The following is an 18966-nucleotide window of genomic DNA, read 5'->3' as shown; positions in this document are numbered from 1 at the left end:
ACAGAGATACGCAGTGTAACATTTTTCTTGAAGAGGCACAACTAACACCCTTCGAGCAAACTTACTCAACGCAGAGCTGGACCCCATCCAGCTATGAAGAGGCAGTTGGCTGGGTGTTTTTGGGTGTCAGTACAGTTACAAATGGACAGATCTGACCAGCGGCGACTGCAGGACAAGGACTTCATTGTCTCACAAGGCCTGTTTGCAGCTGTCGCTGTTACAGACGCATCGGTGATGGCAAAGTAGTGCAAAGCAAGTCACCTGCTCCTCAGAAACATTCTTCTCTTGGCTTTGCTTCATCTCAGGAAGAGTAAGTCTTGGAAAGCAGAATTCCTATACGTCCACCACTGCCCCACAAGCCTCCCAGCCCGACACATTTGTCACACGGAGGCCGGGAGAACAGCAGTACCAAATGCACACTGCAAAGCAAGGGCTTTCCTAGATGTAGCCACGTGATCATTTCACTTCATACCTCCCAGAAGTCATCCGTGCCATTTGATAAAAATGTAGGTTTTCAGTCAGCTCTTTTACATGACACTGAATCAGCTTTGACAGAATTAACTGAAAAAGACAAGCTTATTCAAATCATCAGCAGTGCTGGGAGTAAGGACAGCTTGAATATGGCAATTCAAAGCATCAGGACTCAAAAAAGCAAGATATGGCACATTTGTCAAGTCATTACTGTGTTCTAAAGTGGAGTTTCTCTAGAACCACTTACTCTACACACCATGTGAAATTACATCCATTTAATAAACTTTTAAGTTCAGGAGAACTGCAATGTAACCTTGACCCACATGAGAAGAAGAATGAGGTCCCCCCATTCACTCCTAATGAAAAGCTTTTTCTGTTGAACGTGTGTTAAATGGCCACAAGTAGCTGTGACACTTAGGTCACCCTTAAGAGCCTTTAATTTGAAGACAGAAGATAGTTTCAGTTGACATTGGAAAACTTATGGGAAAAGAACCAAATAAGCCATAGACGTAGGCCCAAACACACACATTCCCAAATTTCAAAGCTAGCAAAACTGCAGCAACACAACCGCTATTTTTATCCTGCCTCTTGCTTTTTATTTGGATTTGAGCTTGGGAGGTTAATTTCTTCAGTTGCTGCACAATTTAACCAGCCAGGAAGTTTTATGTAGGAAAATTTAAAATGGCTTTACATGTTAATGTGATATTCCTTAAGGAAAAAAAAACAACAAACAAACCAACCAACTTGGAAGTTGTGGTTTCCTCCTCCACAACTGTATTCTTCCAAATGCTTTGATAAATAAATAGAGCCTCCACTTTCTGGCACTGTTAAGCACAACATATATTCAATTGTATTAAATATCCCATAGCAAAAAGCTTATTTGATATATAGTTAGTGAACTTAAAATTAGGTAAACTAAACTAGAGCACAGACTAGCGGTTTTGAAGTATCAATAGGAGATTATTTGCCACCTGACAGACCTCAAGGAGAAACTCCACACATAGCTCACAACCTGTCGTTGTAACAAAAGAACTCAAGAGCCATTTTCATTAATTAATATATTTTCTGCATTATAGTTAACATATGTACTTTCTTCGTGTCATCCTTATTTCGTTAAGTATTGATATTTTGTTATATTCAGACATGAGTACATTTTCAAAGTCTTTTGCAATAAATATCATAAAATAATAGAGATTCACATAATAAATATTCTTTACAATAAAAAAAGTTTTAACAGACTTTTGTCTTAAAAATAGTTGGGATTCAACTTTGTGTTTTATACATAAAATATACAAAAAAGGACCACAATTTGTGGCTAAGGCAATAAAACAGGGACAGAATAAAATTATAAAGTACAGAGCAGAGCTAAACTCACTAAACCAAAGGATCACAAGAAACTTGAAGGATTCAAGAACATTTAGGTGACTCAATGACACCTGAAGGCTGTTTGGATATATGAACACCACCAACTTTAATATCAACTGATACTGACAGACTATGAGAACGAGATTAGGAGAGTGGAGCGAGCAATATCCTTCAAAGATTGGACAGCAAAAGAAACAAATGAGTATGTTGCAGCCACAATGTCTCCAATGTGAAGATCTACACAGTGTAGCAAAAACTGAAGTTACATTGAAAATGTAAAAAAAAAAAAAAAAAAAAAAAAAAAAAAAAGCAGGAGGCAGGGTAATTCTCAGGTGTGAGAATGTTCCGAAAGTTAAGACAAAAAGAGAGGGTGGGGAAAAAAAAAAGATGCAAAAAGAAGCAGGCTGCTTATAGAAGAGTCAGACCTTTCATTTGGTGAAGCCTTTATTTTACATCCCTCTCCAGAAAGAACACACACAAAAAATTATTTCACAATCCAGCTCACTCAGGAAAGATATTCTTCCTTGGCTACCGGAAGGTTAAGGAAAAAAAAAAACATAAATTGCTGAGAAGGAAAAACATCTTTGGGAAGAGATATTCACAGAGCAAGAAGCTTCAAGAGCCCAGTGAGCCCTCACTGTCTCTCTCAGGAGTGGTTCAGTTACAAACTCAAAGACCCTGCCCAAGTGAGCGACAGGTGCAGATACCAGGTCCACACTTACCAAAGAGCAGCAACGACTACATGAAACGCTCCACACTCAGCCAAGTCAATAGGAGGAGGAGAGCAAAGATGCAAAGGGAAGAACTTGTGTATCTGAAGCTAGGGAGACAGAAGGGAAAGGAAAAGAACAGTCCTCCCAAAACGGGAGAGGAAGGGGAAGAAGGAAAGGGAAAAAAAAAAATCAGCTACAACCTGAAAAACCAAAGTTGGAGGAAGTAAACCTCCCTCCCAAAATCATGAGGGCTTGCCCTGACCCCGGGAGGGGCAGCTCTCCAGTTTACAATAGACTGTGTTGGAGTTCTTGCACCGGCAACCCGGACGATTGACGCGGTCGTAGCACCCTCGGCAGAGTTTTAGGCATCCTTTGGCCGGAGGGTAGCAGAGCAAGCAAGGCAGGAACAAGGACATGGCTCCCATGCACAGGTACCTAGAACAGCAGTGTGACTGGGAGCAGGAGCAGGGATTATCCGCATAAGAGTCCCCTTCATCGTCGTTGGAACAGTGGTAGAAGATCCCTTTGACCAGGCACATGCAGGTGCCGTACTCCACCATGCTCTCGGCCGAGCACAGGCACTGCCGGTTGCAGGCCAGGCAGGACGGCAGCGCCCTCGGCGCCGTGCACTCCCCGCACTTGCACTTCCCACACTGTTCGCAGATGAACTTGTGCTGCGTCAAGTCCTCTTTCAAAGGACCCTTCAGATCATCCACGATCAGAGACGACTGCTTGGGCTGCGCCCGGATTGTCCGATCGGATCTGTGGCCGGAGCCCGGCCGGGACGGGGGTGACCGCCCCAGCAGCCCTTGCTCCGAGGAGGCGCTGCTGTTGCTCCCAGAGCTGGCCGCGCTCCCCGTGCTGGTCGACCGGCTCAGGACGGGAGCCCTCGTGTTATGCTGATGTGCCACGTGCCCCACATGGCTGGACCTGTGTTCGTAATTATTATTCACATTAATTGGTATAATCTCGTGAGTCCTTTCATGCTTCTCCTGCCTCGGTGCTGTCCGCGGAGCAGACTTTTTCACCACAGAAGGACCTTCGGTGTATTCGTTGCTGCCCCTGATGGCCTTGATCTGGTCCAGTGACAAGATCGTCGTGGGCTGGCTCTCCCTTTCATAGTCCAAGCGCTGCCGGCTGTCCAAGGAGGGCTGCTGAATCACCACCACGGAACCGCCGCTGCCATGCTGACCCTGGGGCTCCATCTGGAGTGATCTCTACTGCTGGCATTCAGCGGGAACCTGGCATGCATCTGCAACCCTAAAGTAAGAAGAAGACAGAAGGTGTAAATAAACACTGCGTGTGTACATGTACACACACATACACAAGATCAAGGGTGGAGACTTTCTGAAAACAGAAATGATCTGACAAAGCCCAAATTGCCCGAGCCACCTGGTACTGATCTCTTTCAGCAGGGGATTACAGCAACGCTGAGGATCTGGCCAAAATCCAGTAGTGGGGAGAGTATGGATATGGCATCATGGATGAGGAATGCAAAGGAGACCCCATGCCATCTAAAAAAAACCAGTATTAGCTGGTATGCTTGCTTGGCAAGCCATGGGAAGTGCTTCTCCCTTGCTACTGAACTCAACATCTGCCTAACTAGCAATAGCAATTCCGAATGCCCCCAAAACTGAGTTGGAAACAGGCAAGAACACCATCATGTTCATGTTCCGCATGGCAGAGTAAGGAACATGACCAGTTCTCTTCTCTCTGAATCTGCAGCATCAGAAAGCTCAACAAATTTGCTTCCTAGTGCATTTGGAAAGTCTCCTTCTTAAAGTGACGTATGTGCATTACAGAGTCCTGAACTAAGTGCTGTCAAGTGGCCAAGACATTTTCTATGAGAAAGTAACTCAGCCTACAGATCTAACAGGCTCCTTATAAAATTAAAGCAAGGGTGCAAACAACCTGTTTTCAAGTATTTCCTGACCACAGGCCAAGGTGTGAAAGAAAAATGGAGTAGAAAAGGCTAAGATGAACTAAGTGTCAGACAAAAAGTACCTGAGGATTCATAAGAATGTTAAGAGCAGATTAAAAAACCCCAACAACAACCTCAAAACACAAACAAAGAACAAATCCATTTTCATCAGACAGATTAAAAGCTTCTCAAATAAGTAGAACATCTTCTAGTCTTTTAAATAGTGGAAGAATAGTAGAACTGTCACATATTTCCATCCCTTTTCATCCTGCCTAGCTGGCAACATGAAGATTGCAACGCTCACTCAGAAAACTGCAGTGACAGTTCTGGACCTATACAGAAATTTAGCTGAGTATTTAAATGCCACACTTACACAGGGAACCAAGGAAAAAACCCTGATTTTCTTTACTGTCAGCCAGAGGAAAAGTCCCTTTTTACCTTTTCACTCCCCTCCAAGATGTCATACCTGTTTACCTGAAAAGCAGGGAAAGCTAAGTGGTATCAAGCATTTCCAAAATTCATCCAATAATCCTAAGAAAGTGTCTTATCTACCCAGAACACAACTAGCACAGAGCTGTTCCCCACTCCACAGAGAAAAGGGCACTGTGTCGTGGAAGAACAGGGATGACAAGAAGAGGAAAGCTTCTTCTAACACAGTCAGCATGAACAGTGAGCGACAGCTTCTGCCAGGACACAAAGTCTTTGTGCTCACCCAGCAGTCAAAGACTTCATTTTACATCTAGCGTCACCTGTGTGGGCTTTAGGGCCACCAGATTAAAAAGAAAACCAAACACGCTCACTTCTAATTCATAAAATACAATCTCAGAATGGTTTGGGTTGGAAGGGACCTTAAAGACCATCCAACCAGTTCCAACCTCCCTGGCCAAGGGCAGGGACACCTTCCACTAGAGCAGGTTGCTCAGAGCCCCATCCAACCTGGCCTTGGACACTTCCAGGGATGGAGCAGCCACAGCTTCTCTGTGCAACCTGTGCCAGGGCCTCACCATCCTCACAGCAAAGAATTTCCTCCTACCCCACACAACAAGCCGCCTTCTTCACGAGCACTGAATACAAATCCACGACAGACCAAGGGTGAATGAATGCGAAAAGGGAAAGATTTACAGCTGTACCAGCCAGGAGCTGGGCTCCCCAGGGGATGAAAAACAATATCCCAAGAAAATGCGAAAGACATCCAGTGCCATCTTTGGGGGGAAAGCGCAACATCAACGCGGCGCAGACTGACAAGCCCAGCTGCAGACCGAGGCGAGAGTCGAACCAGCCACCTCCACCCCCGCGCAGATCGGTCGTAAACTGGTTCCCCCCCGACAATAAAATAAAAATAAGCAAGATAAAATCATAAAACAACGTACGGTGCAGGCGGCGAGAGCCCTTACGGTTCTGCACCCGGAGCTGCGCTCCCTCCCCGCACACCTCGGGGGGTGGGATCCCCTTTCCCTTCCTTTCTCTCCCCTTCCCCGCACCCGCTCGGACGCGCCGCCAGCCCCCCCGCCCCGTCCCGCCCCGCTCCCGCAGCCCCGGGCGGGCGGCGGCGCGGCGCCCTCTGCGCCCCGAGCGGAGCGGAGCGGATCGCGGCGCTGACGGAGAGGAAGGAAGAGGAGGGGAAAGGGGAAAAAAAAAAAAAGTTATGAATGAAAACATGGGCTTCTTTTTTTTTTATTTTTCTTTCCCTCCTTCTCTCCTTTCCGCAGGGGAGGGCAGAGCCCAGCCCGGCGCTGCCTCGGGAGGGCGGAATACCCGGTGCTTAAAGCGGCAGCGCCGGGGGGAGCGGCCACTCAGCCCCGGGGGTTCCCCGCGCCGCGGTCCGGCACCCTCCGCCCCCCGCCTGCCAGGAGCGTTTGGCGGGTGTTTTTGACCTCCTGCTCGTTCCCAGCCCACTGCGGTCCCCCGCGAGCCCTCCCGCGGGATCCCGGTCCCTGTATTTCGGGAGGGGGCCGGTGGGAGGGGGGCCGGGGGCCGCCCCTCGCCAGGCGGGCGCCTCTGAGCCCCGCGGCACCTGCTCGCCGCGGCAGTGCCGGCCCCGCTGCGAGCGCTCGGCGGGTCCCCAACTTACTGATATATCTGCGGGGAGTCACCGGGAACGGCAAATCCAGCGGGCGGGGGGCGGCGGGACCGCGGCCCCGGCTCCTCGCCCTCCCGGCCCCGCGGGGCGGGGAAGGCCGGCGGGCTGCGCTCCTCGTCCCCGCACAGCCCTCGCTCGCCGATCTCCACGTCCTAGTGGGCCAGCGGAGGGAAGCCCCGCTGTGCTGCCCGGCGCAGCCCCCCTCTCCCGGGGGTCAGCATCAGCCGCCCGCCCCGGGCTCGCTCCTCCGCGGGGCGCCCAGGGGAGCAGCGCTCTCCTTCGGCAGCGGGGCTCTCGGTCCGGAGGCGACGGGCAGCAAATCCAGCCCTTCCTGCAGAGCGGTGTGTCTGGATCGAGCCTCAGGCAGCGGCAGGCTGCGGCAGGCAGCGGGGCTGTTGCGATGCAGGTCTCTGGGAAGAGGCGGCGGGTGCGCGGCTCCTGCTCGGGCTGTTTGTTCTCCTCGGCCCGTGAGTGCAGGGCTGCGGTCCCGCTCCGGCGCTCGGCTTCACCGCATGGTCCTCGCCGCAAGTCCCGTCTGGCAAAGTGCAACCACAACCCCTGGTGCGAGAAATTTTGGTTGGGGTTTTTCGTTTCAGTTTTTTTCCTTTTTTTTTTTTTTCTCTTTCTAAACCAACCACGAAGCTGCTCTCGCTCTCCAGAGCAAGCTGCGAACGAAGCCAGCGGCAGAGCGCAATGGCCCTGCGAGCTCCCTGCACGCAGCCATGTGCCGGCTGTCGCTGCCGGGGGCCGGGTGACAGGCTCGGGGCACGGGCAGGACGCGGTGGCCACGCACACCGCAGCCCGGCACCTGGGGCTCCGCAGGCTCCTCGCTATCCCGAGAGGGTCACGCCGGAGAGACCCCCGTCAGCTCGGGCGGGACAGGCAAGGCACCGACCCGGCGGTTCTACACGACCAGCGAATCGCGACCAGCTCGGCGCTGCTCGCCCGGGGAGCCGACCCCCGGCTCTCCCGCCCGCTGCCCCGCAGCGGAGCTCAGCTCTCCCGCGCCTCCCGCACGCCTCGCCCGGCGGCCGCCCCAGCCCAGCCGAGCGCCGCCCGGGCTCGGGGAGCCCCCGCCGCCCGCCCGCACCTGACCCGGCGGGACGGGCTGTGCGAGCGCCGCCCGGGCTTACCTAGGGCCGGGGTGAGCGCCCGCCTCCCGCGGCACATTGGCGGCGCGGATGCCGCCGGGGCAGTGCCGGGGCCGCTCCGCGCTGCCCCGCCGCCGTGCCGGAGTGAGCCGGGCCGCGCCCCGCCGCTTTCAGCGCGCAGCCCCCGCCCGCCGCCGGCCGCGCCCCCCTGATGTCAGCGTGTCACCGAAATCCCGGCGTGGATTCCCCGCCCTCCCGCCGGGAGCCGCTCCCGCGCGGGTCACCGCCGCTCTCCGCGCCGGGACGGGGGCGGGAAGGAGAACCGGCCCCTCTGCGGGCCCCGCCCCGAGTTGTCCCGGCCCCCGGGGCCCGGCCGGCAGAGGGAGCGCCCCGGGGGCTCGTCCCGGCGCTGCCTGGCCCGCACACGCTCCCGCAGCCGCCCCCGTGCGCCGGCCGGGCGGGCACAGCCGCGCTGCCGCCGGGGCACCGCCGCGCAGAGGCTCTGCCGAGGGGCTGAAGTCCTGCCACGCTCCCCTGACAGCCCTGCGGAGAGATTCTGGTCTGTCTCTTACCGCCAGCGCCTTCCCAGCGGGGTCTGGCCAGGTGGAACAGCCACGCGCTTATTTATATTCACAAGATATCTTCTGCTTCTTTCAGCCCGTTACAGAGGCAGCTGAGCACCTCGGAAAGCACTCGCTCCTGTCATCCTTCCATGAGATAGGAAACGGCTCTTCCCACCGCGTTACAGCTGGCGCTGAAGCACCGAGGCATGACACGGGTTATTTACCCGGTTCGTTGTCTTTCTCTCTCGCCTTTCCAGCCCAGCCTCAGCAAGGTCCCATTCAAAGCTCACCACTGCATCCCTGCCATGGTGCTGAAGAGGTACAGAGATGCCTTCCAAGCCATTAGTTTTATGGCCAAATACTATCTTTGATTTTCTTTTTTTTTTTTTTTTTTGAGTGGAGAATTTTAAAAGGCAACTAAAAGAATATGGGAAAATGATTTAAAGGACATCAAAATTCTGAGAATTATTTCATAACAACATGCAGAGTATTGGAGAAGTTGAGACTTCCAGTGCTTGGCTGAACATCACTGCAGCCCCAAGTTTATCTGAAACATACTAACTGACTTTTTACAGCGTCTTTCACACAAATCATATTCTCCCACCTTTTGCCTCAAAGAAAAGAATATACATGGAGTTGCTTAGGAGGAACATTCATCCAAAAGCAAAGAATCCCTACAAACAAGAACACATTAGTACAGAGGTGGCACTCAGTGACAGTCTGTCCACCCAGCTCACACTCATGGACGTAGCACAATTGTGTTTCATTAAACTTCACTAAGCTTGGAAAGAAAACACCGAAACTGAAATTTTGAAAATTTCATCATTATACAAAAACTTTACCTCAATCACATATTTCTCTAGGAAATAAAATCTTTGTGCATTAAAGGTTCTATACTGAATACTAAAATACTAATATTGGTAATAATATGACTTCTAATACTTCTGAGTTTGTAATTAACAGTTTGCTGATATAGACAAATCACAAATACCATCTGCCAATTACAGAGGCTCAAGGGCAAAAAATGGCATACAAATCTTTGGCATGGAATAAAAATATCCCAATTCAGCATTAATGTTGCTGGGGGATTTAGAAAATGTGGTTGCTCACCAAAAGCATTCTCAGATAGACCTCGAGCACAAACTACATAACTACAAAAAACTACTCCTTCAGAGTTAGTCCTTAGTGGTACGAGTCCATCTTGGAGCCTTTGGGGGTAGCAGGGCTCTGTTCCACCACTGAAAATACATTTAGCAATTGTCTTTGTTCTCACAGAAGTCCATATGCACTTTTCCTAGGATACCACCGTAAAAACACCTCAGGACCTTTCTTTTCACGTCTCCAAACTAATACCACTTAAAAAACCTATGCCAAGTGTAAGAGGTTGATTTTAGAAACACAATACTGGGCTTAAATGGGTCAGTAAAATCACCAAGAATACTGGCAGCTGTTTACTATCACCTGGCACCCGAATTAATACTTCACTGAAAGAAGGGAGAACCCTCCCGTGGATTCAGAAGGCTCTCCACAGACTCAAGCAAATGTGCCTGCACCTCACACAAGCCATCTCGTTAGATTTTTCCTGGAAATTATAGCAGCCAGAAGTTTGGGTTAGAAGAAGGAGAGCTACATTCTGGAGAATAAACTGGCACTTTGGAAGAGGGCTGACACACCTTATGACTACATCCTGGCACAGCCTGAACTCGAGGATTGACACACAGACAGGAATCCGATGCAACCAAGTTATTTTCCATCTCCAAACTGCCATCTAAAGGTGCCCGTCTCCTGCACTGACAACAAGTCAAGAGAGACCAGTCCTCTATGACCAAAGTTAATCCTTTAAAAAACCTCCCAGAATGGAGTTCAAGAGACTGAATGATGGCTGAGAGCCGTGATTCAATTCCCATTTCCGCTTTCACTTTGAGGATCACGGACTGGAGATAATCTCCACCCTCTGCAGGCAGATGCTACTTCTCCCTCATGCAAGCTTCAGCGTGCCAAAAGGCACATTGGGCAGAATAAAAGCAGAGTCCATCTTTAGGTTTTTGGTTGCTTTTCTTCCTAATCCACCCCTAGAAGCAACTTTTATTTCTAGGTCACTTGACTGACCTTTATAGGTAGTGAAGTACACCTTTGTAAAGATGAATCGGATAAACCGTGATCCTCCCACTATCAGTAATGAGAAACTGCTTCCCACCTGGGAATACCATTATAAATTGCCCTAAGCAGTATCTCTTAGCCCTTGCTAAGGCACAGATCCCAGTCCAGAAGGAGGACATGCACTCACTCCCAGTCACAAAGCCAATAAATATGTCTTTGAGGAAACTCAGCAGATAATGCGTTTCCCTTTATGCAAGTTACTTATCAGTTAGTAACCAATCTCCACAGATGTATCAACACTTCTTAAGTTAAGAGGAATTCAAAAGCAATTAAAAAACCCCACACACATTAGCATTTATAATGAAATTACAAACAGAATTGTTGTGCCAGCCTTACCTGTAGCATGTGTAAGTCAGGTATTCCCCCCACCGGCCATGCAGCGATGATCTTGCAGAGGTGGGTGTCAGGAGAAACAACTGGAACCTGCAGCTCCCCAGAGCTTTGAGGTTGCACTAGATGGAACTTTGTAGGTGTTAATGCTCAAAGAGCCTCAGAAACTCTCGGTGCAAGGAACCAGTATGTGCTTGTTGGTGTAACACCAGCATAACTGACTTTTTAACACACTAGTAGGCCTATAAATACTACAAGACAAGTGGAAACAGCCTCAAGTTGCACCAGTGAAGGTTTAGATTGGAAATTATGAAAAATTTCTTCACCAAAAGCACTGGAACAGGCTGCCCAGGGAGGTGGTTGAGTCACCAGCCCTGGAGGGATTTAAAAGGTGTGCAGATGTGGTACTCAGGGACATGGTTTAGTGGTGACTTGGCAGTGCTGGGTTGATGGCTGGACTCAATGATCTTAAAGGTCTTTTCCAGCCTAATCGATTCTATGATTAAGAAAACCCCAACAAACCAAAAAAATCAAATCCTACAGTAGTTATGAAACACTACTCTAATCATAAGCACTGTGGACAGTTTCTTAGCAGCTCACAGAAAATCCTGGCAGTCCTGGCTTAAGCTGGGGCATGAGATGAATGAAGGTATTCCCAAGAGCTGAAGTAAAAACCATGGGTGCTGTGGTGAAGGACTACCCTGACAGGTACAGTGAATCACTTCAGGGTAAAGAAGAGAAAGTGAAGGCTGATGTGGTAGCGTTTCCGATCACACTTCTGCCAGACAGGTTGACCTTTATCTGAGATCAAAGGCACCAGTAGCTGGGGATTTCTTCAGCTTCTGTGCAGGGACTGCTCTCAAAGCTCTCTGAAGAAGCGCAGCCCATGCACCGCTACCCCTTGGCGTCACTGCGCAGGCTGGGGAAGGGCACACAGGAAACCCTCAGTTACAAATAGAACACGGGGTTTTCACTTCAGAAGATAACATCAGTTTTTCTTAGGGGCAGAAGAGACAGTAACAGGCAGCAGCCAGGCAAACCTGAGAACAAAGGGACAAACCTCAGCGTGAACCTGCTTCACGAGCACTCGAACGTGGAATCAAACCACAGGGGAAATGCTACAGAGCAAGGTCTGTGCCCAAATTCAGCACAAATTAAACAGAAAGAAAATGCCAGGGTCTGTATAATAGGTTGAGAGTTAGAGAACATGCTTTCCCTTCCCCATCTTTTGCACCATATCAGAGAAACCAGTGTTTTCCTTGGGTAACGAGAGGCAAAGCTTCGTTCTCCTAAGTGCAGGCCACAGCCTGTCTCTTCATTTTTCACTATTCACTTGCCATAAAGGCAATGGGTACCTTTACCTCTCTCCTTCAGGTATCCACAGTTATTTGTTTTCTGAACAAGTTTAATTCTTCCTTGGAGAACTGTCTCTGTAGCCTTCATGTTTAGCTGCTACACTAATTGTCTGCGCTTCCACAAGACACTCTGCTAAGGTACTGACCATGTCTTCGTTACTTTGTATTCATTGTTAACTATTTAACTAATATTACTTCATCTGCCTGCATTTAAAAAACTGTGAAAAAAGGAAAATTGTCATTATTGCTTAATACCAAAAATAACTCCTTCACATCTATTGTAAATTATGCTACCTGCAACTCATTGTTTCCTGCCTTAGCACTAAGCAAACTGCCTTTTACTACCCACAGAGACACGAGTCCTCGCACAGAAACGAACCTTTCCCATTGCTGTTGGAGAAGTGGCCGCTCCCCAGGTGTGGGCTGCTTTATTGGAGGAAGAGGTAAAGCTCTCTGCTAATTTAAATACATGGCTCTGTGTGTGATTTCTATTATCCAGCCACTTGTGGTGACTCGGGTGTTAGCACAGCTCCAGGAATGCCTCCTGTTTATCGGGTTGTGCAATCCGTCACTGTCGGCTGAAGGAGGTCTCAGCAGCAGCGTTTCTAATTTGATTTGAAAATATACATGGAAACCTGAGCCTGCTTTTAGCAAGAGTGATGGGGTTGGCCTAATGAACACAATCTCTCTTGTCGTTCTCAAGAACGGTGTGTCAACAACCAAAGTTTAGGTTCCCTCCACGGCCGTAGCAGCTTCTGTGGAGAAGCAGTAACTTAACATCTATGTCACGTTCTTGGTTCTGCTTTACCAGTCAAAAGGCATTTCAGTGAGATTTTAACAGACCGCCTTGGATTCCCTGGAATGCAAACAGGGAGGAAGCTTTTCCACGGACCCCATGATGAGAAGTTTGCACCAAGCGGTTTTTTTCACAGAAACTTCTTCCCCTGAGCCTTCGCACAGGTGTATGATACCAAATGATGCTGTAAAAGTGTGTGCCTAGAGAGCCAGTTCTCAAACAGCTTGGGTTTTGTCATTGCTTTTGGATCAGAAATTGGCTACCGGAAAAGGAACATGCAACAGGAGTGGCACAGATTTCTGGCTGCAGCATCATCCACTTCGATACATAAATATTTACAGATTTTGACTTCTCACGGGAAACAAACAAACAAACCTCACACCTTTGCTTTACTTTTTTATGGTGGAAAAGACATGGAAAATCTCTCACCACAACTCTACAAGAGTACAGTGACCTCACCGGTACTTTGTTGCATCCCCTTGTGAGAATGATAAAATATAATTTGTTATTCACCCATATTTTTTTTCCTTTTCTCATTTTCTCTGTCTTACTTCTCTGACAGATTCTATTTTGCATTTGGCAATTCAAGTGTCAAGGGCCCCTTGCATGTTTGATGTGGTCTGTTGTATTCCAGGAGAGCTTGCTAGTCACACCTTAAATTGTGCTCTATAATAACAAAAACTACCTGCCAAGGACTATTCAGTATCAAGGGCTGGATTCTGCTCCTAGGGAAATCAAAGTTATTACCGGTTTCCTTTGGGATTGATGAAGTCAGGAGGCTTCATTTTGGAGATACTATTAAAAAATACTATCCCTCAAGAGCTTTTGGGTTGAAAGGGCCAGATTTCTCCCACCAAAAAGAACTGGGAAAACCCTTGACAGTGAAGAACATAAAACACACATGCCCATGCACATACTGTCACGCTGCTGATGTAAACCCCCCTCATTTCCATCGGGGTGGGAGACAGGCTGTGGCTGTGCTGCTCCAATTCCACACAAGCCATAGGGAACGCTTGCACTGCCTCTCCTGCTGGCTCTCACCCAGGAGGACGTGTACAGACACACACTTAACACGGGGAGGTTATGACACCAAAAGCTCTGTGTGTGTGTGTGTTGGGGAGGGGGGTGGCCCCTCTCTTCCATTCCCTCAAGAACCCTCTATTTTGAAACCACTCCTGTGATTCTTGTTTCTCTCTGCGACCAATTAAACATTGTTCTTGAGAAGCCAAAAAGAACTGCGAAGTATAAAGGTCACACCTACTACTGAAATGTACCCTGCTTAAAGCACCTCAAAGCCTGATGAGGATCCTGTATCTATTGCTTCCCCAGGTCAGCAGTTTTGAAAATCTATGCAGAAAATGGAATTTCCCCCTAAAGTAACCCACTAACCTTCCAGAACACTGCAGCGATGCTACTGCAAGGTGACAGTTCTTGGAGCGTTGCCGGAATACTGAAGCATTCACAAGGGAGGGACTGCACTGTTGCTATTCATGTAGATTTACAGTGGCATAATCCAACCTAAAAAGCCTCTGAATAAAGACAAAATTGCCAAGTGTGCCCAGCTGAAAAACAGAAAGGACATTTTATCTTAGCTTAGAACTGTGGACATCATTGCCTGGCGTTTGCAGTAATTCCACATCCTGTTTATTAAATAAAACAAAAAAAATCCCTGATGACAGTTCCCCCGTGTGTTCTAGTCTTTTCTACATGGAAGGCCAGACAGAGACCTCTGGGTATTTAAAAAAAGTCGTCCTCAGCTTCAGCAGATATTGAGGTCAACTGCTCAGCTATTATTTATGTCCATTCCTCTCAAAGTAGTGAAATACCTGTCATCACCAGGCTGGATTTCAGCTCTGCAGAGGGCAATTATCAAAACCTAAACATCAATCTGTTAGAACTTAAACACCACTCCGTCCTCATAGCAAACTGACATGACTTTTCTAATTCTCCTCCAAATGCCCCATTTTCACAAAATTTAAACCTTATGCAAGTAAGATCCAATTTTCAGAATATTTTACCATACTCTGAGTCTATGCTGAGGGTATTGTACAGGGAAAAAAACCAAACAAACCAACACCACACCTTTCTTTTTCTCTTTTATGGTTGAAAAGACATGGAAAAGATCTCTCACCACAAGTCTGCAAGAGCACAGCAGTAGCACTACTCATATTTCATCACACACAAACAGTTTGAAACATGGGAAGTAAATGGAAAACAACATTTTTGAAGCTGGACTGGTGTCAAGAATTACCTTTCAAAACCATTTGCTGTATTTTTTAAACTTGCCACATGAAAAAACAACAACTTCGAATCAATTACAAACACTCCTGCAGACTCATTAGCTCCCGGAGACTTAATTTTCCAGGGTACCAACTGCTTTAAAGTAACAGTGCTCAGCACTTCTTAGAAAGACACAGAAAGAATCATTTGATCAGAGAGTTCTTTCTAAGGCAGGAAGGGAGAATTCCTATTGTCTAACCTCCCTGGGCAAAGAAAAGGGAGGTTGAAAGGAAAAAACATGTCAGGAAAAGCAATCTGAGAAGCTGAGAACTTCCAAGGTATGCATTTCCTAAGTCATATCCATCTTTCCATGTGCTGTTAGGTACTCAGATGCCCTTATGTATACTGGTTTGTACCTACAAAGATGCAAAGCAAATGTGAGAGATGTATTAAATGTGGAATTATTCACTGTTTACTTCAAATTTGTTCCTTGGGGAACAGCTGAACTAGCTCTACTGTAGCTATTAAAGATAGTTAAGACAGAAGATGGCTCACCCATTGGCTCTGTTATAAACTTAGGCTTTGAACTAATAGAAAAAAAAACCGAAAAAAATATTTTCTCAGTGTATTTCACTTGATTTCAAGTGAAATCACAATGCTGCTCAGTCAGGTTCTGGCTAAAAATAAAGATACTGGAGTTCCCAGTGCTGTGGACTTCACAAAGGTTAAATGCATTTTTAATCTTGATAATACAAAATGAGTGTCACAGCCTCACTGAAAAGTCAAATTCTTGGAGACCAACTGAGCTGCTTGCAAAGCCAAACACGATGTAACTTTTTGCAATACACTTTATCACAGTTTTGCTTCCCTGAGGAGAACTTCATATCTTTTATCAGAGAAAGTCTGGCCTTAGGCAAATGAAAGCAGGAAAGTCAAATCCTGATCTCCTTACCCATTTCTCTGGATATCCCACTGCCTTCACTGGACAGGACACCTCAGCCAAAGCTTATGAATGTTACTGCATCACCTGTTTGTTTGGGGAAACGTGCCATGTTCCAAATCACTTCCACATCATCAATATTTTCAGCGCTACTTGCTGCTTGAGGAAAACAATCCTTCCTGGCAGGGAATGGGAAGGAAGCAGCATTACAATGTCTCTATTAAGAGAAATGGCTTCCAAAGGTGTCATGACAGTAGTTCAAGGGAAGGAGGACAGTGGAAAGGACCGAACAGAAGTTGACAGGAGCTCAGTGGGAGGAGTAGATCGATGCAGATGGATTTGTCTTTTGTCAGAAATGTGTTAAAAGCTTCTTTGACATTTCACAAAAGGATATATTACTATAATTCCTCTGTTTTCAGCACCTTTTCCCCCTGTATCCAAACAACATGCTTCAAACTTTGCTCCAAGTTAGTCTCTGATTGGAGGTAAGTGAATGGTAACATAAGCAGTGACCGAGCTCCTGGAAAACAACTCGCTCTGTGGCATGGTCCATATATTATTATTATTATTATTATATATAATATTTATTAGTGGTCATTAAATTAATTGCTGTATCTGTAAGCAACAAACACAAGCTGATAGGCACCGTGTGTGTGGCTGACAGGGCCAGGAACAACACACTAAATGGTTCCCAAGGCACAGCAGCACCCTGCTGAGAGAAGGGTGGCTATTTTTTAACATAACATCTCAAACCAGTAATTACCTAAGAGGTTAATACACCTAGAAGCCTTTCAGACTGCTTCTTGATGATGAGTGAGATGTGATGGCACTGGGAAGCTCACTGCCAGGGACAATGCTCTGGAAACCTCCTGTGCCAAGGGGGTGGATTGGTGGAAAGACCCGCGAAGGAACAAAGGTCCCTCCGTCCCTGCTCTGAGCGCGCCGCCACAGAAAGACTTCGGTCAGGCTACATTCTGTTCTGACTTTTTCTTTCACTGTCTCCCCACCCAACTTCACACGAATTCTTATAGAGGTTATGTACAGACTTGTACAAAATGGAGACTGACACTGGCTCTTGGAGGGTTTCCCAGAGCAAGTTTAATACAGATTATATAACACGTTGCATCTGTGTTGGTTGGTTGGGTTTTTTTTTTATTTTTAATATAGATGTTATTATACTACTAGTCTATTCTTCCTAGCTTAACCCTCCAACCACCCTTTCAAACAGTTAATTATGTTTTGCAGAGATTAAAAACCTGAGGTTATTATATGAGCTTTGTTTCCAGCCCTCACATAAGACAGCACAAGTGTGCTACAACTGGAGGGTCTCAGCAAGCCACAACCACCATTGTTTTCCCTTCACACACACCACGATGAAGGTCATGAAGGGGGATCTTTAATTGATGTAACAGTGGAATTTTAGAGCTAACACAGAGCTTTACTTTTATATTCTATTCTTTAATCAGAAATCTCAAAGTGATCTGCACAGCTTGGTCTCAGCTTCTGTGGTTGTGTCCCTTCTTCCCAAGACAATGCATTAGGATAAATCCAGCTTAAAATTATAGGGCACTTAAGGATATTGACTATTCCCAAAAAATTCAGGCTAAGTCCAGTCCTAACAGAACTGACTGCAAGACATAAAGCCCACCTTTGTGCAAAACCATCTCCAAGATGCTCTTCCTGTTATTGTTGCTGTGGGTTTTCCTTCTTCTCCATCTCATTGTTTTTCTTGTGGAGTTTAGAAACAAACAATGAGCAGACTTTGAAGAAAGGAGGAAACTGTCCACACATGCTTTCTACTCCTCTCTCTTCCTCCCTGCTTTTTCTTAGATTTTTATTCTCCCAACATATCCTCTTCTCATCGAGAAAAGGGGAACAATTCCCCTCCTCCCTCATGATACCTCGACTAGATACTAAATTTTCTGAAAAATTCAGAAGAGAAGAATCTACGTCTTACCTTTTTCTACTGAAGTAATCTCTGCCACCTTCTATATACCTCAAGTGTCTGAGAGAGTCAAGCTCCAGAAACACATCTGCTAATCCAGTGCTGATGGGGTTAATGAGATCAAAGAGAGATTCCACTCTGTGCTTAGCAGTGAGATACTTCCTACCACAGGGCCAGGGTCACTGTAGCCCTCCTCCAGCTCACCTAAATCAGCATCAAAATAACACAAATCAGCCCCTACTGTGATTAGAATCAGTATTCCCACTTTCTGTCTCCTTCCAACTCCATCAGCCCCCTCACCTCTCCACATTAAAATCAGACAGTGATTAATTTCGGGGTAGTTTTCCCAAATCACATGTTTATTTTCAAGCATGCTCTCTATCTGTTCTCCTCTCCCACCCTCCCCTCACCATCATTAATCAGTAAGGGCTTCACGTGCTCAAAGCAGGAGCTTACCTTCTCACCCAGCAGACAAAATGATCCCAAAATTCAGCTCCCCAAAAGCCAAGTAGGTAAAGAACAGTTTTCCCAACATCTTCTCTGAAGTCTCCCCGGCAAGCTCAGGAAGGGGCCTAACAAAGCTGTATGCAGCCAATTGTGTTATCAAGGCACTTGGCACTACCAGCTGATCCTTGATTACTATTCATCCCTCGGGAAAATAAAACACCCTTTTGTAGTAAAAGTGTAACCGGTTACTATGATGCATTACACATCAACAAAAGCAGCTTTTTACCAAAATTACAGATGATGAAAGCCTGGAAGTGGAATCAGACCAAGGTAACCAGTTGTTTCTACATGTTTCAGATAGAAAGCTGACAGTTTAACTAAGGTTTTTACAGTGCTAGGAAGAAAGTGGTGGGTGAGCTATGTCACATATCTGTACAAAAAAAGGGTGGAGAGTTCTGTAAAACAAATTTTAAGACTAATGTTTTTCTGCTGTAGGGACCTTTCTGGTGCAGCATCCTACATGTGCTACTGCCAGCACTGTAGTAACCTCAATTTTCACGAGGTCTTGA

The 18966-nt window shown here is 47.1% G+C and overlaps 1 protein-coding gene across 4 annotated transcripts; it reads right to left on the bottom strand.

The window, feature by feature from the left end:
- Positions 1–890: 890 nt before the first annotated feature.
- SPRY1 (sprouty RTK signaling antagonist 1) lies at positions 891–18965 on the bottom strand. Of its 4 annotated transcripts, XM_017829933.1 has the most exons (3): positions 18407–18965; positions 17963–18154; positions 891–3809 (listed from the first exon to the last, which is right to left on the bottom strand). In XM_017829933.1, exon 3 carries the CDS (start codon positions 3752–3754, stop codon positions 2792–2794), a length of 963 nt encoding a protein of 320 aa, XP_017685422.1. In that variant the 5' UTR covers positions 3755–3809; positions 17963–18154; positions 18407–18965; the 3' UTR covers positions 891–2791. The 4 variants fall into 4 exon arrangements, with proteins under 4 accessions (XP_017685422.1, XP_017685421.1, XP_017685420.1 ...); XM_017829932.1 differs by having other exon boundaries at positions 17963–18965; XM_017829931.1 differs by lacking the exons at positions 17963–18154; positions 18407–18965 and adding an exon at positions 6542–6645.
- Position 18966: the final 1 nt, after the last annotated feature.

Source organism: Lepidothrix coronata, unplaced genomic scaffold (assembly GCF_001604755.1).
Source record: "Lepidothrix coronata isolate B3197 unplaced genomic scaffold, Lepidothrix_coronata-1.0 Scaffold171, whole genome shotgun sequence".
In the NCBI taxonomy this organism is placed as follows: Eukaryota; Metazoa; Chordata; class Aves; order Passeriformes; family Pipridae; genus Lepidothrix; species Lepidothrix coronata.
Note: the sequence above shows the minus strand (reverse complement) of the source record. Positions and strands in the feature narration are given on the sequence as shown.